The 27387-nt window shown below is 50.9% G+C and overlaps 1 protein-coding gene and 1 long non-coding RNA gene across 9 annotated transcripts in view; one reads left to right on the forward strand and one right to left on the reverse strand.

The window, feature by feature from the left end:
- Positions 1-3969, reverse strand: part of LOC309619950 (uncharacterized protein) — a 19468-nt gene extending 15499 nt beyond the window's left edge. For all 5 annotated transcript variants that reach the window (XR_014239285.1, XR_014239286.1, XR_014239287.1 and 2 more), the window contains exon 1: positions 3564-3969. Coding sequence is in view for 1 of the 5 variants with exons in the window: in XM_082375955.1 (XP_082232081.1) it covers positions 3564-3685 (122 nt within the window). In the remaining 4 variants the exon portion in view is untranslated. The remainder of the gene's footprint in view (positions 1-3563) is intronic.
- On the forward strand, positions 2286-14902 carry LOC309619990. Of its 4 annotated transcripts, none has more exons than XR_014239343.1 (4): positions 2286-2950; positions 5339-5695; positions 5856-10200; positions 12146-14902. It is a non-coding gene; the product is annotated as an uncharacterized lncRNA (long non-coding RNA). The 4 variants fall into 4 exon arrangements; XR_014239345.1 differs by having other exon boundaries at positions 2286-2657; positions 2851-2950; positions 5856-14902; XR_014239342.1 differs by having other exon boundaries at positions 5856-14902.
- Positions 14903-27387: the final 12485 nt, after the last annotated feature.

The following is a 27387-nucleotide window of genomic DNA, read 5'->3' on the forward strand; positions in this document are numbered from 1 at the left end:
CTAGGAACATTAACTGATAACTTCCAAAATATAAACATAAAGACACACTCTTTTTAAAATTTTAATTGAACTATAGTTGATTTACAATGCTGTGTTAGTTTCAGGTGTACAGCACAGTGATTCAGTTATATATATACGTGTGTGTGTATATATATATATATATATTCTTTTCCAGATTATTTTCCCATATAGGTTACTGCAAAATATTGAGTATAGTTCTCTGGGCTATACAGTAGGTCCTTGTTGGTTATCTATTTTATATATTAGGCACACTCTTGAATTCACTTTTTCAAATTTGTGTGGCTGATGATCAATATCTATAAAGAAATAAGTCAAAAGCTTTTTTTAAATTGAAACCTATGTGGATAATGCCTGTAAATATATATTAAGCAGTTATTTTGTAATCTATCAAAAACAACTTAAAAGAAGAATATTATTCCTAAGCCCTAAGGGAGAGGTAAAGATAGAAACACAATTAAAAATTTTTGGAATCGGAAAGCAATGCAGGTGAGGTTTTATTTACAGATACACGTGAGCATGCATGCAGGTCCGGGGTAAGAGCTTGGGAGACCCTTGGTGACTGATTTTTTTTCCTTGCCATCTTAGGAAAATTACATAACCTTTTTCTTTTAGCCTCTTTTTTTCTGTTCTGTATAATTGGGATAATCATTAGATTCGTGTTGCTGTCAGAAGGATAAAATGCGATGTAAATAATATCCTTTTAACTCTGCCTGATACTTTGTAACACACTCTGTAAATATAAGACGTAATTGTTATTTATAGGAAGCCACATTTTGTTTTTTCCTTTTGGCAGGCACTCTGGATTTGTTGCTTGCCCGTAGAAAATTCAGAAGGTGACAGGACAGATATTTCTATTTTGTCACACTCTTTCCAGCCTTTTGAGATCAGCCTCCCCGCCCTGGACTCAGGAGTGATCTTTCTGGGCCCCAGAGAATGATTCTTGGTTGAGGCTGCTGTCTTGAGGCGGGTGAGCGGTCCCTTTTCTTTAGACAGTAAATACCCACGGGGTCCCCAGGATCTCGGGGCTCCCTTGGAGAGGTGAGGGGTGGAAACATGCGTCATGGACATAAGAGGGAACAGGGAGCTCCTTTCACAGAAGCAGAGGAAGGTCTCCTGAGCGGCCCCTCTCCGGCCAGAAGCTCCCCGAGTGTGACTCTGTCCTTTACCAGTGACGCCTCGGCACTCCTGGCTCCGTGACCTTGGCAACTACCTTGGTTTGTACCTGAAATGGGGATACTGGCGTCGATCCAGAAGACCATTTGGGAAGGTCTTTTGTAGATCACAGAGGTTACTGTGAACATGAGGGACCGTGACTTCATTTTGTCTAAAGGGCCGTGGTTCTACCCTGGTCTGTGTCGGGGTGGGAAGGGGCGAGTGTCTATACTGTGACGATTACTGTGTCACAGCAAGAGCATTAACTCACATATTCATTAAAGAGCCGCCGACTTCACACACGCCTGGCAATTTGAATTCTGGGACCCTACGTTTTTGTCCTGATTTTGCGATGACCCTCTCCACAGACACAGTAATGATTACGAAGGAGACGCATTTCATGGGTCATAGAAATAATATGGAGATGGCTGGTTTCTAATTGATGGGAAGGCATTCTCTGGGAAATGGAATCAATGCTGATCTGTCGGGATTGAAATGGCGTGTGAGGAAAATAACCCAAGGGAGGCCCAGCATGTACCGACCTGACACGTCACCGGATGGGAATGGGGTCCCGCTCCCGTGTGTGTGTGTGTGTGTGTGTGTGTGTGTCCAGCACCATCAGCCGTGGGGGACCGACCCTCCGGCCGCAGGAAAACACCCTGGATGGTCTCGGTTATGTAATGCTGGGCTCTTTTCCTTGTAAAGGTGTTTTCCTACCCCTCCCAGATGGGCCCCACTAGTGACCAACCCCCAATCACAATGTCCTCCCCCAGGCTCACCCGAGATTCAGGCACCTCCCATTGGTGGCTTCCCCTTTCCTAATCCACTCTCCCGCAGTGTATGTGTTTGTTGTAATTTTGGATCCTAATTCACGTGCCGTGCGTGGGATGCAGACTTGTGAGGTACTTTCTCTGGTGGAGGGGTGGACAGTTTTCAAGGCATCATGTTTGGGGATGTGATCACGAATCTTGTAACCTCTTTCTGCTAATTCACCTGATACCTAAGGCGCCGCGCTTCAGAAATTTATCAAAATGTGTTTGCCTAGTCTGTTTCGAACTGAGCTGAGCAAATCTTAGGCTCTGGCTCTTGAGCTGAGGGTCGGGGTGGGGGGGCGGTGGACAGGGGAAGGGGACCGGTCTGGGAAGCCGGGGAGCTGGGGCAGGCCCTCCAGAGATGCATGTGACAGGAGAGCGTTTCCCCAGCCAGCTCCACAGAACGCCTTCAGAATGCATTTGCATTCGGGGCATTGTCTTGCGGGGTGGGGGGGGGGGTGTCCTCGGATCTCTGTTCCCTCAAATAGCGTTTGTTATCTTGAAAATGGGTCTCCCCTCCCCTCCCTCCTGGTCCTCAGACACTGGATCTTGGAGACGAGCGCCTGAGGCTGCAGGACCACTCACCGACTCCGCACCAATTCTAACCGCAGGAGAAAACCCACGCAACGCGCACAAACCTTGATCGCCCCACATCAGACAGGCTCGCTCCCCGTGGGTTTTCCAAACATTCCTGGGGACGAGGGGTGTCTGCGCTTTCGGTTTCCTTAACCCTCCAGGGGCTGGAAACGGTTAGTGGGAGAGGAAGACACGAACATGAATTGCACAAAGCAGGGCTGCTGAGAGCTGGGGCGGCTCCCACATGACCGCCGGGACCCAAACATCCCCTCTGCCCTGATTACCCCAGGAGGACGGCCTAGCCATCTGAAGGTGCATAAACTGGCAGCCTGTCTAAGATGGGTGTTTTTCCTCACACGTTCTTTCTGCCCAGAGACGTTCAGAGAGAGGTATTATTTTCTGGATAACAAGCTATTTATTTAAGTCGCAAACTTGCTCGGCACACCTGGTGGAGGGCAAAGCTTTCCCACTTTCCCTCTCCTCTGGGGTAGGGGGCTAGGGCACCGGGGAGGAATTCCCCTCCCCGCGGGTCTGCGCCCCTTGGGGGTGCCTGGGGCGTGAGGAGGGCGCCCCGGGCTTTCGACCCGTTTTCCACCGCTGGCGGGGGGTGTCCCTTTGCGGTGGATGGCGCTCGCTCCCCCCCCCCCCCGCGCCGCGCTCTCTCCGCACGGCCCAGCGGGGCTGCCCGGGGTCCCCGCGCCCGCGGGCCGACGGCTGGGGACCCGGCAGCGCGCGGCACCAACTGGGCGCCCGGGAGCTCGGTCCCGCTCCGCCCCGGGCCGCTGCGCAGGTGGCGGCCGAAGGCGGGAGCGCCCGGCTCCCCGGACCCCCGGCGCCGGGCTGGATCGGGGGGCGCCCGGCCCTCCGCACGCCCTGCCGCCGCCGCCGCCTCCCCCCGGGGGGCGAGGCCCGGGCCGGTCCCGCGCCGGGATCCCGCGCCCTCCGCGAAGTTGTGGCTCGCGCCCGCCTCGCCCCGCAGGGCGGCCGCCGGAGTGCACTCACCCGCTCTGCCCGCTCCGTCCCTGAAGGTCAAGGCCAGGTGGCTGCGGCGGGCGCGCGGCGGGGGCCCGGGGCGGGGGGCGCCGGGGGCCGCGGCGCTCAGATGCCGTGGTCGCAGTCGACATCGCGGCAGATGTACCAGAGGATCACGTACAGGATGAGCAGGATGGCGAAGATGAAGAGGGCCACCAGGATCGCCTTGGTCACCGGCGAAATGAGCGACTGCATGGCCCCGGCGGGGCGCGCGGGGCGCGGGGCGCGGCGCTCACGACCCCCGAGCGCGCCCGGAGCCCCGCGCCGGCCCCGCGCCTCATCCGCAGTGCTCCGTGCCGGGGACGGGCGCCCGCCGCTCGGCCGCGGCTGCTCCGGGCGGCTGCGCGCGGGGTCCGACCGCCCGGCGCCGCTCCGGGGCCCGCGCTCCTGCGCTCAGCGGGCCCGGCGGCCGCGGGGCTGGGCGGGCGGCGCGGGGGGCGCGGCGGCCATGGGCGAGGACGCGGACGCGGACGGAGGCGAGGAGGCGGCGCGCCCGGCAGGTCCCCGCAAACTTGGGCGGCGGCGAGAAGGCGGGCGCGCGGGGACAGGTGGAAGCCCGGCCCCGCGGGGCGCGGCGCGCGGCCGTCCGCGGGCGGCGTGGGGCGCGGGGCTGCCGGGCGGCGGGGGCGCGGCGGGGAGGCGCGGGGCCGCGCGCGGGGAGGGGCCGCGGCGCGGCGGGGGGGGCGGGGGGGGAGCCGCGGCCCCACCCGCGGCCCCGCGCGCGCCCCTCCCGCCCCGGCGCCCCGGCCCCCTCGCTCCGTCCCAGCCTCGGCGGTCCGCCCGCTCCCCGTCCGCGCGCCCCCCTCGCTCCCCGGTTCCCGGGCGCCCGCCCCGCGGCCCGCGGCCGGGGCGCTGAGCTGTAATCACGGAGGGCCGGGGAAGGCGGGCGAGAGGCAGCCGGCGGAGACCGGCAGCCCCTTCCTCCCCTCTGTCTCCCGGAGCGCGGCTGGCTGGACTCGGGAGGGGCTGCGGCTCGCATGCAACTCGCTGCTGAGCCGGGCAGGACGGGGTGCAACCGCGATGGGGCAGCGGCAGGGGGGAGGTTCAGGCCGGAGTGCCCTTCCGTAAGGGGGCGCCCCGTTCTGGGAGAAGTAGATGAAGAGCCCGGGGCTGGACCTCCCGGAACGGGGAGGCGGGCTTCTGCCCTGCCTGACGAGAAGCCTCGCACCCCCGCGCCGCCTTCCCTTACGTGCGTCTCCCACCCTCCTGGGCTGGGCCTTGTGGATGACAAACCAGACCTTGTCCCCCACCGCCTACACACTCACACTCACACACACTCACACTCACACACACACGCACACACACACACTCACACACACACTCACACTCACACTCACACACACACTCACACACCCCTTTCCAGCCGGCTGGGCTGCGCTTAGGGCTGATGCCCGCTGGCCCTTCCGGCAGGGACAGGGAAAGGAGGTAGAATCCCCCCAGCCCAGCACTTCAGAGATGCGGTGCAGGACAGGGGTACCAGGGCCTAGACTAGAACTTCGGGATATGCCAAAGCCAGAGCCACCCCTGTCCCAGAGGATAGGGCGTTCAGGCCCCAGGAGCTCTGATTCCCGTCTCCACCACGTGAGGCCCCCAACGCCAGGGACCGGGTGGTCAGAAGGCCTCATGTGTGCAGGGTGAGGGGCTGTGAATGGGAGGAACGCATCTGCAGGGAGCCCCCATCCCTGAGTCCCGGGTGCCTCGGGGGCGGGGGGCGGCCAGGGACTCTTTTCCTGTACTCACTCCAGGTGACCTTCAGAGCCTGGCACACAGGACACAGGACCTGACCCCACCGGAAACAGCATCCCCTCTGACGGCAGCTGACTGAGGCTGCAGGCAGGACGGGCACGGTGATCGTAGGGGGATGGTCTGGTCCGGCGTGGACACGGGGGAGGAGAGAATCAGGAGTGGATTCCAGAGTGGCCCTGGACCCCTTCCTGCAGCCCATCCCGGGGGCTGTGCTCTCCCCCCGGTACGGCATAGGAAGAACGGAGGGTACCCACCCACGCTGGGGCCAAAGAAGGAGGCCACATCCCCGGCTCCTGGCAGCCAGGACGGGTCTGCGGTCTGTGAAAGGAGTACGGGCTGAAGGGATGTCCTTGCAGGTGAGGTGACCCAGCCCGGCAGGATTTGCAGTCAGGGGGCTTCTCCAGGTCACCGGTGGGGGGGGGGGGGAATACCTAGTATCTGCACACACACACAGCAAACTGTTGGTATCCCCCAGGAAGTATCTGATGGGCAGCAATAGTGGGCATCTTCTTCCAGGGCTGCAGCTTCTAATTCTGAAAGGCACCTGCATTCCCAGCCTCGAGCTGTTCCCTGGCCGAAACAAGAAGGGTAACTGAATGTCCATCCCCGCTTCCACTGCTCCCACCTCACGCGCACGTGCAGAGCTCCTGTTTCTCGGCGGTCCGCTAGGGAGGGGAGCCCACCTCTGACGTTCTTCGTTAAACTTAACTTTGTCTGCAGAACCTCTCCGACGCCCACCTCAGAGCCCAGAGCCAGAGCCGCCCTGGTGTGAAGGCATAGGAGGTGTCCGAGGACATATGTCACCATTCTTTGCTCACCAAATGGACTTGCATGTTGACCGTGAGAAAATGAACTCCGTTCAGGGAGCATTTTCTACATTGCTCTTGTGAGCTTTGGTGCGTTCTGGTTGGTCCCCGTCTGTTAACATCTTCTGTGTGTGTGTGTGTTTAACTTAATCGGATTCCCGGAGGAGCCTTGACATGGAAGCTAGTCCTGTGGATGGAGAGAGAAGAGTCACTCTGTCGAGAAGCACGCCCTCACCCAGCACCGTAAAACTCATAACGTGTCCAGGCTCTGTGCACCCTCGGACCCAGCCTGCTGTTCACACCCTCGTCTGGGTTACTTAACTTTTGTTCTCAGCCCCTGTTCCCCGCACTCCTGGCTTTGTCTGAAACCTTCTCTCACACAGAGGTTCCTGTCAGTCGTCCGTCCTCCTTCCACTCTCAGAATTGTCCTTGTTGCTTTTTATTTCTATTTACTCCTGCCATGGGTTTTCCTCTTCCAAGTCCTGCAGGAAGACAACTTTCAGTGCCTGTGATCTTCCTGGAGTGAATTGTTTTGGAATCAGATACATGGTTGGTTCCGAAATCAAAATTCAGGAGCTGCTAAAGCCTCTGCCTAGGTGCAGTGGCTGAACCGCAGGCCCCCAGACGATGCTGGACTCTGGTGGTCCACTCTTAGCCGTCAGGGCTTCCTTTTGTTTCCCAACGTGTGTACGTTTGTCTAAAACCTTTCCTTGCTCCTGAGTGTATAAAGCAACCTGAAAATCCAGGCCAAACTGTCCCTACAGGGCAACTTGAACTTTAGAAAGAAATCGTGGATGAATCGACACGCCTTCATCCTGGCTTTGGTGCACTGTTTTTCAGACTGCAGGTCACGACCAGTGAGAGGGGTCTGAGGTGGGTTTGGGTGGATGCAACGGGAATTGTTAAAAACCCGGTGGGTTGTAACAGCAGGAGACGCCACCTGCAGGAAGCATCGGTGCTGTGTCAGGAAGCTCTGGGTGTGTGTGTGTGTGTGTGTGTGTGTGTATGCGTGCCCATACACACACACACATGTGCTGGCTGGTAATGGATACTGTCTGTCAAAGGTGCTAGAGGGTAGCTACCCCGTGGGCGGAGACTTGAAAGATGCAGAAACTACGACTGGGGGAAGTTTGGATGGAAGGTTAGGAACAAAATTTTTTTTTTAATGTTATTGACATAGAGTTGATTTGCGATCGTGTGTTAATTTCTGCTGTACAGCAAAGGGATTCAGTTATACATATACATACATTCTTTTCCGTATTCTTTTCCATGATGGTTTATCCCAGGAGATTGAATAGAGTTCCCTGTGCTGTACAGTAGGGCCTTGTTGTTTATCCATCCTATATCTACTGGTTTGCATCTGCTAACCCCAAACTCCCAATCTTTCCCTCCAGATGTTCTTGGTAAGCAAAGCCATGAGCAGACATCTGTAAGCCACAGGTGAGCCCCCTGGATTGGTTTTCACTTGAGCTGGCGGTAGCATTTGGGAGCTTAAGGGCAAGGGCACCCCATGGGTTTGGGGCAGGCAGACAAGAGCAGGGAAGGTCCCCCAATGACCCAGGGCTCCTGCGTGGCTAGGAGAATCAGGAATCCAGTCCCCTCCCGTCTGATTGTCTGGCTTGATGTCTGTCTGAGCAAGCATTGGCCGTGGTCCAACCAGAGAAGCTGTGGACCCCTGGCGAGCCACTCTCTCTAGGTAGGCTTGTGGAACAGATGTGTGTATTTTCCTGAACGGACTACAGGTCTTTGGGGTAACCCTAGAGCAAGCTGGGGGCGGCCCAGCGTTTTATATAGAAGACTGAACACCTTTCCTGAGAGTTTTTGGACAGTGTCTTTCTCTGGCTTGACTCAATTGCCTGAATTAATCCAATAATAATTGCTTCTCCCTCGGCATCACTTGGAACACCCACATGTGTGTTTTTATCATAGGAAGCTTGTCCGAACGGCCCCCCATGTCCATCTCCCGTGGAGGATTATGGATCTGGGGACCTTGTCTCCTGGATTTCCACGTCGAGTCACCAGTATTCAGCACCCATGAAGCTTGGTCAGGTGTCCCATTCCTGGATTCCAGAAGTCCCGCTCATAAAACTCGATTTGTAAACTGTCAGTTTTCTCTCTGGCTCTGTGGGTGGTGCATGTGTCTTGTGATGAGAGTGGCGGTATTGAAATTAGCATTCTTTTCCTTCTTGATAGGTTTTTGTGATTATAGGTCTTCGCCTATGTGTTGGCTTAGGTGAAAACAGACTTGCTAATTGAGGCCAAAAAACAGAGCAAATGATAAAAACCAACAAGAGCCAATGAACTAAAATGGGATGTTTCCATAGTAGCAAGATGTCACCCTAAGGCTGGGATGGCATTTCATCTTTTTAGCGTGTGGTTTCTGCTTTCCTTTACTCTCTCAGCTTTCTTATCTGTGGGATATACCTTTTTATAATTTGTCCAAATCCTTTCAAAGTTCATACGGGTCAGCCCAGTGGATAATAGCTAAGGCTTTTTGTAGATGCGCTTAATACACTGAAACTAAAAATTTAGATGTACCGCATTTCCGTCTGTGAACAGAAGCGCCTATAGGAGAAAGACTTCCCCGTAAAGGGAAGCAGCTGTAGCCCATCTGTCTCTTAGAATGGGGTCGCTTTGCAAGGAAATATTCCTCACATTCTTGGGATAACTGCTTTGTTCCAAAAGACGGATGCATTAAACTCAGTGCATTGGAAAGGTAGTCATCAAGTAATAGAGTAACAAAGGCAGCGCTCATGGCAAGTTCAGACTTTAGCACTTTAAAAAAAACTTTATTGCAGCAGCTATGGGTCGGTGACCAACTATAGGAACCGTAGGAAAGGGTTTTACTTCTGAATGGTTGGGTTTATAGTCTCCTTTTAAAAAATGGTTATCAGGTGGATGGGATAACCATCTGTATTTCATGCATCAGGGTACCGTTGACAGAGTGTGGAATCTTTTATAATTTGCATGCAGGTCTGTGGCTTCCAATTAACATTTGAAACGCTCTTCAATTAGAAGATCTCAAGAACTGACTTCAATCCGTATTTATGCCCTTTTATGGGGGGGGGTCCTTGCTTCCCACGGAGTGGGTGCTTGATAAAGATTGATGGTCTGTGAAAATCAGGGGAAATCCTGCCAAGATAGAGCATTGATGGCTTGTAGGAAAATGCCCACTTTTGTGACAATCTCAACACCACCCACCCTTCCAAAGAGACGGGGAAAACTCAGGTGTCCAGAGGACCTCCTGGTTCTGTCAATGGGATATTTAACAAGCAGTTTTGTGCTCTTTGAAAAAAGTCATATCCTTTAAGGCAGGCATGCCCACGTGCTCCACATTCTTAACCATCAGGCTGAATGTAAGATGACTAAGAAGGACCTACCGTATAGCACAGGGAACTATATTCAGTATCTTGTAATAACCTATAGGAATGCCCTAGGAGGGAAAAATATGAGACTGGGGGACTAAAAGGGGACAAACAGACAATATGGGTTAATCGATTCCCCTTTCATGGTGTCTCCTGTGTGTGGAAATATTTTACATAAAGCCCATCCCTTTGAAGTAGGAAGGATTGTGCCCCTTTCAAAGGAGGTAGCTAGGGGAAGCCAGAACAACTCGTCTATGGGGTTTGAACCCCGCCCTTCCTTGCGGGGACAACGGTAGGGGTCATTCAGTGTCAACAGATCATTATGTATTGTTTCTAAAAAGGTGTAAGGTAGGGGTCAAACAGCAGTGCGATTTTTAAATCTCCCCTGCCTTTAACACAAATTCCAAATTTCCAAGTATAAAGCCAGATTTGGGTGCCCATTTGGGGCATCAGGAAACTCCTGATGGCAAAGTGTCCCCTATGCTCCACGTTGTGTGATATTTATCCCCTTTTTAAATTGGAGTATGGTTGGTTTACAATGTTGCGTTAGTTTCACGTGTACAGCAAAGTGCTTCAGTTATACTTCTATAAATATCTATTCTTTTTCAGATTCTTTTCCATTATAGGTGATCCCAGGATATTGAATAGAGTTCCCTGTGCTCTACAGGAGGGCCTTGCCGTTTATTTTGGGTACAGTAATACGTATCCGTTCATCCCAAGCTCCTAATTTATCCCTCCCCCTCACCTTTCCCCTCTGGTAACCCTGCGTTAGGGTTCTATGTCTGCGAGTGTGTTTAAGGTGTTTATTCTTCAACCGCCCTCTGACCTTGCGCATCTCGCGCCTCCCAGGGTTTCGGTGGGGCTGGGCTGTGACACCCTGGCCGGGTTTCCTTCGAGGATGGGGAGGGTCCTGGCGGGATGATTGTGCGGGGTCATCACACGTGTGTGAGGACCTGGCACAGCCTGCGGGGTGAGGGTGCCCCGCAGACTCCGGTTGTGATTGGGGGGTTGCCTCCCGGGACGCAGGCACCGGCGCGGCTCGGATTCCCTTTACCGCGATCTCCTCGCGCCACCTGCCGGCCCTGCGGGGCGCGTGCTGCCCGCCTGGTCTCTTCCAGGCGCAGCTGCAGTTGCCCGTGTGTCTGTCGGAAGCCTGGTGCCGCCCTGGGTCCACCTGCCCGGCTTCCCCTGGGGTGCTGTGCACGACGTCCCCCGCCGTCCGTCGGGTCTGGGACGAGCGCAGAGCAGGGCACAAACAGTGCCCATTTTGTTAGGGACTTTTGAGGTTGCTCTCCCCATCTAAGCTTCTTTAATAATGGAAACTTTTTGGTGATGTGGTGCTGGGTTCTGGAGAGGAAATGGAGGGGTTGGGGAAAGGGGGAGGGAGAGAGAAGCTGAGGCCGATTGTCCGTTTCCTGAGCCCTGACTGATTTAGAATATTATGTAAGTTTCAGGTGTGCAACATAGTGGTTCAATGTTTGTACAGGTTATACTCTACTTCCGTTTATTATAAAATGTTGGCTACCTTCCTCATCTTGTACAATATACCCTTGTAGCTTAATACATAATGGTTTGTGCCTCTTAATCCCCTACCCCATCCTGCCCCTCCCCACTTCCCTCTCCCCACTGGGAACTATTAGTTTGTTCTCTATCTCTGTGAGTCCGCTCTTGTTTTGCATAGACGTTCATTTGGTTTATTTTTTTAGATTTCACACCATAAGTGACATCATGCAGTACTTGTGTTTGTCTGACATTTCATTAAGCATAATATTCTCTAGGTCCACCCATGTTGCTGCAAATGGCATTATTTCATTCTTTTTCATGGCCGAGTAATATTCCATTGTATATATGTACCACATCTTCTTTATCCCTTCCTTGGCTATTGTGAATAGTGCTGCCATGAATATTGGGGTGCATGTATCTTTTCGAATTAGAGTTTTCATTTGTCTCTGGAAATATGCCCAGGAGAGGAGGTGCTCGATCCTGTCTGATGCACTCTTCTCCCCCAAAATGAGAAGAGCCGCATCACTGGAGTGTTTTAAGCCATCTACTGTATACAGTGAAATTACCATGGGAACACATAAGCCCTGGAATTTCAGTGGCTTAACACATTAAATGTTAAATGTTTATTTCTAGGAATTCCCTGGCAGTCCAGTGGTTAGGATTATGGCCTTTCACTGCTGGGGGCCCAGGTGTTTTTTTTTGTTTTTTTTGTGTTTTTTGGCTGCGTTGGGTCTTCGTTGCTGCAGGCAGGCTTTCTCTAGTTGTGGCGAGCAGGAGCTACTCTTTGTTACGGTGCGCGGGCTTCTCATTGCAGTGGCTTCCCTTGTTGTGCAGCGTGGGCTCTAGGCGCGTGGGCTTCAGTAGTTGTGGCACGTGGGCTCAGTAGTTGTGGCACGTGGGCTTAGTTGCTCCGCGGCACGTGGGAGCTTCCCGGACCAAGGCTCGAACCCACGTCCCCTGCATTGGCAGGCAGATTCTTAACCACTGCGCCACCAGGGAAGTCCGGGGGCCCAGGTTTGAACCCAGGTTGGAGAACTAAGATCCCACAAGCTGCTGCGGTGCAGCCAAAAAAAAGAAAAAAAGACGTGTAAAATAAATGTTTATTTCTCACTTCCCTAATCGTCCACTGCAGGGGCTTCCGGATGGCAGGGATGCCTCGGTGACCGACTGAGGACCCCTGACCAGGTGACAAGTTCCCAGTGCCGACGTCTGGATGTCTGGGCACCAGGAAAAGCTGCGGGAATTGTGGTGCCGCTCATGTCCGGGGAGACTGGCCTCTGGGTTCCTCGGTTCCCAGTCTTGGTACAGATTCCTGCATCCTCAGGGTATCAAGGGATGCTGGTCGCGGGTGGAGGGGATGAAGGGGGAGTGAAGCTCTGAGTGCATCTGTGATGGACCAGTTTTCAAGTTGTCTGAAAATGGAGCATGACCCAAATTCTTGTGAGACTCTCGGGAGAGGAGGGAACCACAATAACTGGCAAGATTACATTTCCCAGTGGGGCAGAGTCTAGGAGTTGGATTTAAGTCCATTTAAACTGAAATGAAAAGGATGCAGATATGCAACAGCCTAGAGGTTCCTCAACAGATTAGCTGTAGACTTACCACGTGACCCAGGTATTTTTCTCCTGGGTGTAGACACACAGGAGCCGTGAAAACACATGTCCGCACGAACATGCATGCACTTGTATGCATGGTGTTCATAGAAGTACTATTTATAATGGGCATAAATGTGGAAACAGCCCAAGTGTCCATCCGCAGATGGATGGATAAACAGCATGGGGGTCCATCCACACAGTGGAATATTATGCAGCCATGAAAAAGGAGTGAAGCTCTGACACAGGCTACAACGTGGATGGACCCTGAACTCCTGACGCTCAGTGAGAGAAGCAGACACAGAAGGACACACAGTGTGTGATTCCACTTATAGGAAACGTCCAGAACAGGCAAATCCACAAACATAGAAAGTAGATTAGTGGTGACGGAGGCTGGGGAACAGGAGGGGGATTGAGGTCAGCCACAGAGTTTGGACTCCGGATGGCATCCCATTCCTAGAAAGGCTGAGCTCCTAGTGTGTCAAAGCGAAGGAAACTATTTGCTCTGGAATCTTCTTTCCCCCTTTTTTTAGCTTTATTGGAGTATCTTTGACAAATAAGAATCACATATACTTGAGGCGCACAGCCTGAAGTTTTGATACACCTGGTGAAACTGATCACAGGTTAATAAGCATATCCATCACCACACATGCCTACCATGCTCTTTCGTTTTTCTCTTTCTTTTTTTTTTTGGTGACAACAATGAAGATCTATCCTCTTAGCAAATTTCAAGTATACAATAAAAGCAGTCTTGTTAGCTGTAGGCACTGTGTTGTATAGTTGATCTCCAGAAATTATTTACCTTGTACAACTGAAATTTTGTGCCCTTTGGCTCACATCTCCCCATTTCCCCTCCCCCCGTTCTGCTCTCTGCTTCTGTGAATTTGACAATTTCAGATTCCACATAAAAATGAGATGATGCATATATGTAAATAATAGATAACTAATAAGGACCTACTGTATAGCACAGGGAACTCTACTCAATACTCTGTAATGACCTATGTGCGAAAAGAATCTAAAAAAGAGTGGCTATATGTATATGACAACTAATCAGTTGTAATCAACTAATCATTTGTTGTACACCTGAAACTAATACAACATTGTAAGTCAACTCTACTCCAATAAAATTTTTTTTTTAATGAGATGATGCAGAATTTGTCTTCTTCTGACTAATCTCACTTAGCGTAATGCCCCAAGGTCCATCCATCTTGTCCCAAATGGTGGAATTTCCTTTGCTTTTAAGGCTGAGTAATGTTCCGTTGTATGTACACACCCCCTTTTCTTGGTCCATTCATCCTTGGATGGACACTTGGGTGGTTCCCATATTGCCTTGGGCTTTAAGGACCTTTTCTAAGACTGTATGGTTAACCTTGGTTTCCATTCACAGCGTAGAACGAGACTGAGGGTCTGTTGAAGGTCAGATTCTTTGCCGTCTTGACGGTTCCAGCTGGTTCCATCTGGTTTTTGGTTTTCTCTCCCTATAAGTTCCTCATGTTAAGTCCTGTTAAATGTGGAGGTTAGTGGGTGGAGGTAACCAGGTTCTGAGCAAGGATCTGGTGTAGCTTTGGCAGTGGGACCACATTCTTCCCACAACTTGTTCTTTGCCAGCTTCCAACAGCAGCGTGAAGGGTCTGCCCTCTATTCTTAGGGTTCCAGGGAGGGACATGGTGTCCCTGTGAAAACACGGAATGCATTCCCAACCTGGCTCTTGCTTGGGTCCCAGTAGACCCTCTAGGATTGCTGAGGATCTACCGTTTGGAGGCGGAGAAAGATGGGCTCCAGGAGGGACATTTACAACTGGCCTCCTGTTCACACTTCCTGGGGTGAGAAGAAGATGGGCTCCAGGCCGGACATTCATTACCAGCCCCCTGTTTACATTTCCTGAAGCAAGAGACAAACGGGCTCCAGGAGTACATATTTATGACCGCATTCCTGTCTATTTCGAGATCTGCACCTCGATATAAAAACCAGCAACAGAAATAAGGTAAATAACCGGACATCGGACATTTTTATGGCAGGGACAGAGTGGGACTAAACCCTGTTAAAAGATCAAGAGGTCATACATTTCCCATCCTGGGGGCAAGGGAGACATTGCACGTGAGCAGGAAGGCTCCTTGGGGGTCAAAAAGGAAGAGGAACCGCCCCATAATATGTGATGCTAAAGCCGTCCCATAGGCCTCTGGGCTGAAATCCACCTTGGAAAAAAGTTGCCCACGCGTGTTGAGGAGGGTCCTAGGCAGGGCAGGTGTGGAGAAATAAACCAGGTAATTGGCCAAAGGTAAACAGAGACCCGGAAGAACTGCCCTATATTCACATGACTTAACCGCCTCTTTACTAAAGGGCTTCTCCTCATTAGGGGGGCCGCCCACACCCTTTCTCTCCGGGTGGGCATCTCTGCCCTGCTTCTGTCTTAACTAAACAAACCGTTTCTCTGTGTGCTCTCCCACTTGTTGTTGTGCTATGTCTCTAGTCATAAACTTTGTACCTGTTTTTACAGTTTCACCTCTGTGAGGAATGCATTTTTCACTGGGGGCGAGAGCCAGGGGGTGTGGTGGCTGGGATTCCTGGTTTTCATCCAGGCTCCCCGGGTTCAACTCCGGGGCAGGGAATCAAGATCTCGCTTCTCGCCACCGCTCCCTGCTGCCTCTCCGGGATCAGTTTGCCTTGGGGAATAACCCACCCTCCACCCCACCTGCAGCACCAGCCACGCTGTGTGGGCCACCAAGCCAGGAAAGGCAGGCTCGCTGTTAATTACGGGAAAACCGTAGAAAATCATCAGTGTCTCTGACATCTCAAAACTGGATCTAGCCTGGGGGGAAAAAGTACATTTTTCAAAGTGTGGCGGCTCTCTTGATGAGTTTCAAAGAACTACTCTTTTTTTTTCTTCTTCTTTTTGCCTGCGTTGGGTCTTTGTTGCTGCTTTGTGGGCTTTCTCTAGTTGCAGCGAGCCGGGGGCTAACCTTTGTTGCGGTGCGCGGGCTTCTCATTGCGGTGGCTTCTCTTGTTGCGGAGCACGGGCTCTAGACGCGTGGGCTTCAGTAGTTGCAGCACGCAGGCTCAGTAGTCATGGCACGCGGGCCCTAGAGCGCGCGGGCTTCAGTAGTTGTGGTGCACAGTCTCAGTAGTTGTGGCTCGCGGGCTCTAGAGCGCAGGCTCAGTAGTTGTGACACACGGGCTTAGTGGCTCCGCGGCATGTGGGATCCCCCCCGGACCAGGGCTCGAACCCGTGTCCCCTGCACTGGCAGGCGGATTCTTAACCACTGCGCCACCAGGGAAGTCCTGCTCATTTATTTTTCAAGAAGTGTTTTCACGGGGGGGAACATAAACTAATTGGTGATGTTGGAAAGATCATATGTTGTGTGAGACTTACAATTATGATTGTAAAGTGGTGTTTAGAGTGTGGCCACGGTGGTGACAGCTGAAGTTAATTGATAAGGGACGTTATGATCATAAAAGCGGTATCTTTATGAACATTAAGATAACTCCAAGAGGTGGGTATTCCAAGAGCAACGTAAATCAACGTCTGAGTCATGGGAGGAAGGGCAGAGGAATCCCAGAACGGTTAAGTACATGTGCTTTGTGGGCAGAACCCAAATTCCATCTGCAGGCTGGATGACCCTTGGCAGGTCCCAGCCTTGTATCTCAGCCCCTAAAATGGGGTGTCTTAGTCCATTTGGGCTGCTATAGCGAAACTATCACAGACTGGATGGTTTATAGATAATAGACGTGCATTCCTCACGGTCCTGGAGGCTGGAAGTTTGAGATCCCGGCGAGGGCAGATTTAGTGTCTGGTGAGGACCCTCTTCCCGGTTCATCGATGGTGTCTTCTCGCTGTGTCTTCACATGGTGGAAGGGTCGAGGGAGCTCTCTGGGGTCTCTTTTCTAAGGACACTAGTCCCATTTAGGGTGGCTCCACCCTCATGACCTCATCACCCCCCAAAGGCCCCACCTCCTGACACAATCGCGTTGGGGGTTATGAATTTGGGGGGGACATAGACATTCACTCTATATCATGGGGATGAGGAACCAACTCTGCAGGGTTGTAGTGAAAATAAAATCAGATCATGTAAAGGACTTAGTACCTGGTGCTTAAAAACCAGTCCATAAATATTAACTCTCATTACTGTTAAGACATGCCTGTTCATGTAGGAAATAACACTATAATAATAGGTTTAACATGAAAAGGAAAGGTGATTCTTTATTTGGTTATGCTTCTCATAAATATGTTCCCAGGGGCAGAAGATGTTCTGTTTTATATTAAAAATATAAAAAACCTCTTGACTTCTCATTAGCCCCTTAAAAATATTGCGGTGATCTCCATGGTATTAAAAATGCAGGGACTTCCCTGGTGGTACAGTGGTTAAGAATGTGCCTGCCAATGCAGGGGACACGGGTTCGAGCCCTGGTCCGGGAAGATCCCACATGCCACGGAGCAACTAAGCCCGTGTGCCACAACTACTGAGCCCACATGCCACAACTACCAAACCCCACGTGCCTAGAGCCCATGCTCCGCAACAAGAGAAGCCACCTCAATGAGAAGCCCGTGCACTGCAATGAAGAGTAGCCCCTGCTCGCCGCAACTAGAGAAAGCCTTCACACAGCAACGAAGACCCAACCCAGCCAAAAGTAAATAAATAAATAAGTAAATAAATTTATTCAAACAAAAGGCAAACTTTTAAGAGATACTGTTTGTTGAGGAGCAGAGAGCAGAGGCTTAGCTTGCCTCTGGCCAGGATGGCTGGCTATTGATTGAATTTTATTTTTTAATTATTCAAATCATACATTAATTAAATGTTAAAATTCATATTCAGCATTGACTTCAGGGTACTTGAGTGTTTCAGATGGTTTTCTCTACCGGTGAAGAACGCAGTTAAACAGGGCACCTCTCTCCCAGGGGCAGCTGGAAACAGAGGAGACCTCACAGAGCTTCCTTGTTCCGTTAGTCTAGAATTCAGTTTTGACGCTGACCCTTCAAGGTATGGAGAACATTGGGTAAAAGACCACACACTCAATGAAGTGATTTTAAAATCTCATTCTAAGCAGCCCCTGTGGTCCATAGGAACTCTCTTCTTCCCTCTGGTCCTGATTGTCTGGGACACTTTGCCTTGCAAGGCAGGCTCTGTGGAAGGGAGGGAAGTCCTTCCTCATTTGGGTTTTAGATCATCCTTCTTTTTCTGATAGCCACCTGCTGGGAACAGCTTGAGATCTGCTCCCAGAAAATTGGTGAATTAATCTCATCCATGTTATTTGTGGTGAGTAAATTAATAAATATGGTAGATAGAGATAAATATATGGATGAGTGGATGCATGGATATCTGGATGGATGGATGGAGGGATGGAGAGATAGATGATGGATGGATTATAAATAGATGATAGACAGATGGGTATAGATAGATGGTAGATAGATAGGCAGATATAGATGCATGGATGGGTGGAAGAATGGATGGATAGAGAGGTGGATGGATGGATGGATAAATAGATGATTGATAGATTTGTAGATAGATAGATACATTGAAGAAGGGACAGGCGGGCGGAGGGCTGAAGCAGTAGTCACCCATGAAGACTCCTGACCCAAAGGCCGGCTGCCTCAGAACCAAGAGCCGGGCCCTGTCCTCAGGTGGTGAAGGCTCCCAGAACCCTCTAGAACTAATGGGGCTGGTGCGTTGCACTCAGAGAAGAAGAATGATGCATAACACTCATCATGAACCCTCTGAGTACCAGGCTTTCTACACAGATTTTATTGAATCCTCCCCAGACCCAGTGAAGTGGCCACACCATGTCCACTGTCAGAGGCGTCAAAAGTTCAGGAGGTTAGGAGTTGTTCAGAATCATGGGATCAGTCTACATGGCCCACTGGGAGGGGCAGGAGCAGGTCAAATCATCCGTGTTTCTGAAGATGCTGGGCGGACGCATCTGACCACAGAGAGAGACTGGGGAGGAGAGAGAACGCATCTACCCACGAGTTTGGTCAAATTGGGACTCTGGCCTCTGTGTGCTTCTTTATCTATGTCTGCGTTCCTTATAAAATCCTTATTGTTCAAGATTTCATTGGCTTGTTTGCAAAAGACATGATGGGTTACTAAAAATGGTACACCTAAAACCATCTTTATGGCAGTTTTGATTGCAAGAAAATTGACCTCCAATAACATCAAAACCTTTACTATTAGAAATGCATGGAATAGCTTATACATTATTAAGCTTTTTCTTCTTTGGCCAACGCCTAAAATATGAGTCAGATATATTCTTGAGTGAGTTCAAGCTTTAAATGCTTGCCTAGTTCCTGTTTTGTTTGGTTTTTTTTCTGGGTGGAGACAACTTTCTGAAACATGTATAAAATTGTTTATCCTTCATGCATACTCCTTTCCATCGTGACAGAATTAAAACAAAAGACTTTTACAAATTGTTCTTTCCTTCCCCCCATCCTGTGCCAACAGAAAGCACAAGTGTGTTAGCCCATGTTTATTCACAAAGTTCTACTACCAGATGTTTCATATCCTTGGAATAGGGTTTAACACACACACACACAGAGAACTTGAGAGTCATGGAAATTGGATAATCCAGGTTTGGATTTGAACATACAGCCCACGAAGTGTCCATTTTTGGACACAAAATATATTTTTGCTCTGTTTACCTGTTTAGGCATTTTTTGTACTTTGTAAAGGACACCCACTTTTTGGAATGGGCAAGGCTACGAGAACTCTGATGTGGACCCCTTCGCTGTGACATAAAACCGCATTGAACGGCTGATTTAACATGACTCACGCTTCCTCCCAGCTGCTTCTGCAGCTGCTTTGAGGTTCCTGAGGCCAGAGTGATGTTCACCAGAAGCGACAGCTGGTTCCCAAGGAAACCCCACCCCAGGTGCCACACCCGGGGAAACTTCTGCTTCCCTAAGAAGCAAATGACACACACAACTGGGAAGCGACAGGGGGTGTTTGCAAGGCACCCCCGGGCTCTGCTGCTTCCATTAATCTTGCAAACCTGAGACTGATTTTGCAGACTTACATCACCTTGGCCATGGTCACTCCCAGCCCTGCCTGTGTGATCCAGGGACCTTAAAGAACGCCAAAGCCGGGAGCTACTCCCCTGCCCTGAGATTCTGATGTATTTGGGGTCTTGGAGACAGCCTCTCCATCAAATACCCAGGGCTGGGAGGTGTGAAACTTGGGAATGAAACTCTTTTCTCAGTGTCCTAAGCCGACTGGCATTTGGGCTGAATGGCCATGCAGGAAAGTAAGGATTAAATATCCACCAATCCCACTCCTGGGCATATATCCGGAGAAAACCATAGTTTGAAAAGACACATGCACCCCAATGTTCATTGCAGCACTATTTACAATAGCCAAGACATGGAAGCAACCTAAGTGTCCATCAACAGATGAATGGATAAAGAAGATGTGGTACATATATACAATGGAATATTACTCAGCCATAAAAAGAACAAAATAATGCCGTTTGCAGCAACATGGATGGACCTAGAGATGATCATACTAAGTGAAGCAAGTCAGACAGAGAAAGACAAATATCACATGCTATCGCGTATACGAGGAATCTAAAAATAGTACCAATGAACTTACTCACAAAACAGAAACAGAGTCATAGACTTTGAAATCAAACTTATGGTTACCAAAGGAGAACCAAATAGATATCCTAGGCGTGATAAGTTGGGAGACTGGAATTAACAGATACACACTACTGTATATAAAATAGATAAGCAACAAGGACCTGCTGCAGAGCACAGGGAACTCAATATTCTGTAATAACCTATAATGGAAAAGAATTTGAAAAGGAATGGATACACATGTGTGTGTATAGCCCAACCACTTTGCTGTACACCTGAAACTAACACTATATTGTAAATCAACTATATTCCAATAAAAATTTAGAAATAAACGAATCAATATCGGCTAAGAACAGGGTCCACACAACTCTCATGATTCAGCCCCTGCCTCTAGGTGCCTGGTCCCTGGGGCTCACGGATACAGATAAACACCTTTGGGAGTGGGTGATACCTTGGCACGAGAGGGCAGATGCAGAAGGATGAAAGGGGGCAGTGGGGTGCCTTCATTTCCTGCCACCGTTGTCACAATTACCAACACTTAAAATAAAGCAAACGTATTATCTGACGTTTCTGGAAGTCAGAAGTCTGGGGTGGGCATCGCTGGGTTACGATGGAGGTGTTGGCAAGGTCACAAACTCTCTGGAATCGCTTCCAATGAATCCATTCCTTTTCTTGTCCAGTTTCCAGAGGCCGCCTGCATCCTTGGCTGGTGGCCCCTTTCTCCATCTTCAAAGACCATCGCTCGGACCTCTGCTTTCTTCAGCACATTTTTTTCTGTGGTTAAATCTCCCTCTTATGAGGACCTCTGTGATTCCGTTGGGATTGTGTGGAAAGTCCAGGACCGTCTCCCCATCTCAGTGTCCTTCACTTAATCCCATCTGCAGAATCACCCTTTTTCAGGGACACTAACACCTTCACAGCCTCCAAGGATTAGGATACGGGCGTCTTTGGGGACCACTCTCCAGCCCACCACGTGGTGTCTGTACAATTCATGGGATCCAGGAGCCTGGAAAGGAGGGAGCGCTGGGTCGCTGTGGGGCTGGGTCCTTGAGAACCAAGTTGCTGGAGCAGGTGGTCCAGGAAGGTGGTGACTCCTGAGGGCACCGGCTTAGCAGAATGAAGGGGTCCATGCAGGGGGCGACGGAGAGCCACTGGGAGCCTCCAGCTGAGAGAGGGAACCACCTACATACAAAGGGAACCCTTTATATGCAGATCCCTGTATGACAGTAGGATCGTATCTAAGCGATTTACGTGAATGGAGAAGTTCAGCCTCAAGAAGATGGGTGCAAGCAATATCAGTGGTTTCCTTCAAGGGCAAATGTGAGTGTTATGTTGTTTTTTTTTTTTCCCTCCATTTACTGTATTCGTTTGGATTTCCTGGTTGTCTGTAATGAGAAGACTGCTTTCAAGATGGGAAAGTAAACGCTGCACTTTGATGCTCGAGGGAAGGATGTTAGCCATGGGACACCAGTAGAAGCAGCTTAAGAGCCCAAGCCAAGGGCAGCGGTGGGGCAGGAGGGAGCTCTCGGGGAGCAGGCTGGGATGGGGGCACCCCATGAGCGTGGGAAGGAAGGATGGCCCCGGGGAAGAGTCAAAGGGACGTTTTCAGGGTTAGGGCCCCCCCCACCCCCCACCCCCCGCCAACCTGACTCTGGTCACTTTGCCCCACCCTAGCCCACACTTCCTCTTTTCTTTTCCCCACTTAGCCTCACCAGCTTCCTCTGCCCAGCCTGCCACGTGGGATGCTGCCACCCAAAACTCCCTTCCGGCTCCCGTTGGAGTCACAAATCCTGCTTCTTCTTCAACGGTCAGCGCGGCGATTGCTCCCCCTCTCGTGAACCCCTCTGATCCCCATCTGGGCCCCTGCCAGACCCCCTGGGGTCCCCACTGGAAGCATGCAGAGCCCCAGACCCCTCATCACTGCTGTTCACACAGAGGTGCTTCATACTCTGCTGAAGATTTGGTTCCCAGCCTCCTTCTCTATTGGATTCTAAGGAGAAGGAAGGCGGACGTGCGGCTGATCTGGGCAGACCCTGGGCATCTGGTGGTTTTCTAAGCTGGACCATCACCATGGGTGCGGGAAATGGAACATTGCCGGCCATATCAGTAAACAAAGGATGCCACAGTCATCAGCGATTACAGCCACCAGCTGACGGTGAGCGGGTGAGCCCTGAGGGCACCCAGGAAGGAAAGAATACCTGCCATCTAGCAGCCATGAGGCTGCAGCCACTCTCCACGGTGAGCCCTGAGGAAACTCAGGATGCGAAAACACGGGATGCCGGTCCCAGAGAGCTGAGGTGCCTGTCAAAGGAATGCTTTCAGTGAGCCCAGACTCTTGCATCTTCCCATACATAGAAAAGCACTCAAGTCCTTAACTTGACATATCTGGTTTTCTTTCATTGACAGTAATCTTCTGACGTTCCGACTACCTGCCCTTTGTTACAAAACTCCTAGATATCCTAGACCCCCCCCCTCACCTCTTCAGAGCAGTTCTCTCAGGGTTACTTGAGACGCTGCCTCCCAGGCTTGAAGTCGTAAAAGTTCCCGCCGAATAAAACATAACTCTCAACTTTTAGGTTGTGAAAATATTCTTTAGTCAACAGGTGCACCTGTGCCCTGGGCTGGGGCCGGTCCTCCTTTCGCTTGCTTCTTTCCTGTCACCTGGACCGCCTCACCTTGCTTCGCGCCCTGCCCCCGCCCCCCCCACCCCGACCTTCACAGCCCATGCAGCTCCAGGCTTCCTGGAAGCTCTCCCTGACGGCAGGGATGCATCGCCCTGCCCCCTCCCTCCCGCAAATGCACAAATTCTGCAGCAGCTGCTGCTTCGGGACTTTGTTGAGATTTCGCCTTTTTAGGCACCTCTAAGAATATAATGACAACACACCATCCTGCCAGCAGTCACAGGCAACAGCACCAGACACCGTGAACGCGCCACACTTTCGAACAAACATCTAACAGCTCTCCAGCTTAAAACGGGTGTCCAGCCTTCCCAGCATCTCCTCAGCTCCGTGCCCACCACCTCCCACCTCAACCCACCCTCTTGTGCCTCCTAATCCCACGGGCACCCCTGACGATCTTTGCAACGGCCATCATCAGATCCTAGGTCTTCGGCAAAACCAGTAGCAGGGGAAAGATGTCCCTCTGGGTATCAGGGCATCTTCCTCAAGTCTTGAGCTGTTGACTTAAAGTAAGATCCTCCCCACAGTAACATAAAGGTGTTATGTGAGTTTCCTATCTTTTCCTGTGACAAGTAGCCACAAACTCTGTGGCTTAAAACCAAGCAGGTTCGTTCTTCTATAGTTCTGGAGGTCAGAAGCCTGCCCAGGTCTCACTGGGCTAAACTCCAGGTGTCAGTAGGGCTGGTTCCTTCTGGGGGCTCCAGGGGAGAATCCATTTCCTGGCCTTTTCCAGCTTCAAGAGGCACCTTATTCCTTGGCCGCGGGGCCTCTTCCTCCATCTTCAAAGCCAGCAATGCATCGTCTTGAAATCTCTCTGACCCTGGCCCCCCTGCTTCCCTCGTTCACTTATAAGGATGCCCGTGATTCCACTGGGCCACCTGAGTCATCGAGGTTCATCTCCCCGTCCCAGCGACCTTCATTCCATCTGGAATGTTAATTCAATTCCCCTTTGCCACATGATATAACATATCCAGGGTTCCAGGGATTAGGTTCCAGGGATTAGGTTCCAGGGATTAGGATGTGGGCATAGCAGCAGGTAGGGCTGTGGCATGGACAACAATGTTACAGGTGGGCTCGTGGCTAGGGGGATGTCAGCAGATGTTGCCTAGGGATCAATGTGCAGGAGGGACGGAGAGAGGGAGGGATGGATGGATGGATGAATGGATGGAAGTTTGAGAGGATGGATGGATGGATGGATGAGTATTTGAGTGGATGTATGTCTGGGTGTTTGAGTAGATGGATGGATGGATGGATGGATGGATGGATGGATGGATGGATGGATGGGTGGATGGATGGGTGGATAGATGCATGGATGGATGGGTGTTCGAGTGGATGATGGATGGATGGGTGAATGGATGGATGAGTATTTGAGTGTATGTATGTACGGGTGTTTGAGTAGATGGATGGATGGATGGATGGATGGATGGATGGACAGATGGGTGTTTGAGTGGATGATGGATGGATGAGTGGATGGACGGGTGGAGTTTGAATGGATGTATGGGTGGATCAACAGATAGAGAGACAAAGGTAGCTTTATAAAAATGACAGCCAGAATTTCCCTCTTTGGGTCAGAAAGGGAGAATTACATTTTCAGCCCTGTGTCATTTTGTCAGGGTGGGGCCCTCCTCCCAGCCTCCCGGTATCCAGAGAAAACCCAGTGCAGATGTAGAGTAGCCCTGGGCGTTGAGCCCAGCTGTCTCTTCTGTGGGGTGATCTTCCCCAGATCCTTGAACTGTCCTGGGTCTCCCTCACCTCCTTTGTCAAGCTGCAGTCTCCGGGCTTCTCCTTCTCTGTGACATGTGGCTCTTCAGTGTCCGGGGGTGGGGGGTGCAGCCTGAGCCTCTCCGGGAGCCCCTTCCTGCCCACCACCTCCTATCTCTTTGGACCACACTTGAAACTCTAGAATGGGCTGCTCGGGTTTCTCTTCCGGGACTGTTTGTGGGAGCCCCCACCCCACAAAAGCCTTCCCTCACCCATTCCATCCTCTCCTTCCGGCCAGTGAGCCTCCCCTGCTGGCATCAGCCACTTCCTGACACTGGGACCCTTGTTCAGAGCTTGCTGACAAGGCGCCGCCTCCTGAGTGGGGACCCCGCGGGGCACAGCCCACTGCAGGACATTTTTGCAAAAGCCATTCAAATTCCTGGTCGTTTACATCCTGTCTGCAAACACATTTGAACGTGCCTTCTTCCCCACTGGGCACATGACTCCTTGCCCTTTCACTGCCAAACCAAGGCGGGGTAGGGAGGGTTGTCCACACTGCCCACCGGGTGGCCGGAGACAGAGTCTCCGAGTGTTTGAAAGTGGGGTCAGAGTGTCTGGTTTCTCCTAGAAGCCAGGCATGCGGCACTCAGGACCACACCAGCTGAGTTTGTGAGTGGCTGGCGGGGCAGCTGAGTGACCAACCAATGAAATGAGGCCCTGGGAGAGCTGGGGGGCTGGGATGCCATTTCCCTGCCCCAGTAAATTGCATTTTCTTGTCCTAGTTCTGGAGTCTTCCAGCTCTTCTTCCATCCCGAGTGGGCAATGGGATGTCTTTGCCTCTAGCCTGTCCCTGGGGTATCACCCCACCGTGCACTAAGAAAGACAGAACGTGCACCAGGAGACCCAGGTTTTTCAGGCAGTGTGTGTATTCTTTTCCCCCATGGTGCCCACTAACTTATGGACACAGGCAACAGACCGCAACAGCATTCGAGTTGCCTGTGGATTTGTCACCAATCATAATCACAGGTATTTTCATATCACTGCAGTGGACTTTCAGATACCTTAAAGTATCCTTTATGCTCACCACCACAGCAAAATTATCATGGTTATCATGCCTATAGATCCTTTAATTTAATGGATCTCTAAATGCATGACAGGGTTTACCTGACAGCAAATGAAACCATGATTTATCAGTTGCCCAGGTGAATTGAAGCATGTTTGACAGCTGGGAAAGATCATTCAGGATTTTTAAAAGTCCCCTATGTAATTGGATTTTAGACTTGGGAGTCAATCTAGTAGGATTTGCTGCCCAATTTTAAGATGACACACACGTTTGAAGATCTTGACTGTAGAATAGGTTTTAGAATGTCATGTTGGTTTCTAACAGCAAATGGATCTTATGTGGGGGCAAAACTGTATAGTCTTGGTAGTATCTAGTGTACACTTGTGTGGGCACGTGTGAAAATTTGCAATTCTTTTCTATATTCATCTAAAGTGGAAGAGAAATGGAAATAGAGTGTGCTTCTTTTGCAATTCCCATACCTCTGCTTTATTCGTATATCAATTTCTAAGAGGAGCTAGTGGGCTGTTTTGCCTTTCAGAACAATACTCTTCCCTGACCCAAAATTTGAGCTGACCTAGAACCATCCCCACTGGACCCAACAGGGGACATGCCAGCCTGAATTTTAGTGCTGATTAAAATACATTAAAACCTGAATTGTTTTTTGAAGAGCTACTTTACCCTAGAACAAATATGGAGGTGTTCTCAAGTGGAAATTAGACATCTATCAGAGCATCCCAAGCTCTGCTTTACATAAGAGACCCACAATTGTTAAGAAATGTTGTCGATTCCTTGGGGTTTGGAAATACAGTTTTAACCAGAGAACAGGAACTGCATTAACCCTACCTCTAAACACTTTCAGTTGTCTTTCTGTTCAGAGTTGCATTTCCACCTTCTGTACAAATGCAGTGATGACGAGGAGGTCACGAATGCATGACTGAGTTCACTTCTGTGTGACCAGAAAGCTTCCGTGTTGTGAATGTGGGCATCTGTGATTCTCCCCAGAGGTTTATCTTTAGTGTGGTGAATGTGTGATGGAGATGAAAACGTTCCGTATTGTGAGGATGGTCCATTTTCCTCCAGACCACGGTCAATCACTGGGGCTTCAAAGGTAGATGTTCAAGCTCAGTTTTGCCCACAGACGGAGGCTGGTAATCACCTGTTTAGCAAGGGCACCATTAACAGTTGTGATCTCCCCAAGAAGAGAGTGATTGTTGTCATATTTTTTAAATTTATTTATTTTATTTATTTATTTTTGGCTGCGTTGGGTCTTCGTTGCTGCGCGGGCTTTCTCTAGTTGTGGCGAGCAGGGGCTACTCTTTGTTGCGGTGCACGGGCTACTCATTTTGGTGGCTTCTCTTGTTGTGGAGCACAGACTCTAGGTGCACGGGCTTCAGCAGTTGTGGCTTGCAGGCTCAGTAGTTGTGGCTCGCAGGCTCTAGAGCACAGGCTCAGTAGTTGTGGCACACGGGCCTAGTTGCTCCGCGGCATGTGGGATCTTCCCGGACCAGGGATCGAACCCCTGCACTGGCAGACAGACTCTTGACCACTGCGCCACCAGGGGAGCCTGTTGTTGTCATTTCAATCGTGCCTGAATTTTAGCCGACATCCTGGGGGTGGAAAGCTCTGTGGGTGATTCCCATTTCTCAGCCAAGGTGAGAAGCAGGGGTCTTACCTCCTGTGTCAGGGGAAGAGGCATGGACACCTGCACAGAATCAGAGTGTGGAGTGACGGGAAGGCAATCAAGGGCGCCTACTATAAACGTTTATGATGAATCCCTTC

Source organism: Balaenoptera borealis (assembly GCF_965194805.1).
Source record: "Balaenoptera borealis genome assembly, chromosome: X".
NCBI lineage: Eukaryota > Metazoa > Chordata > Mammalia > Artiodactyla > Balaenopteridae > Balaenoptera > Balaenoptera borealis.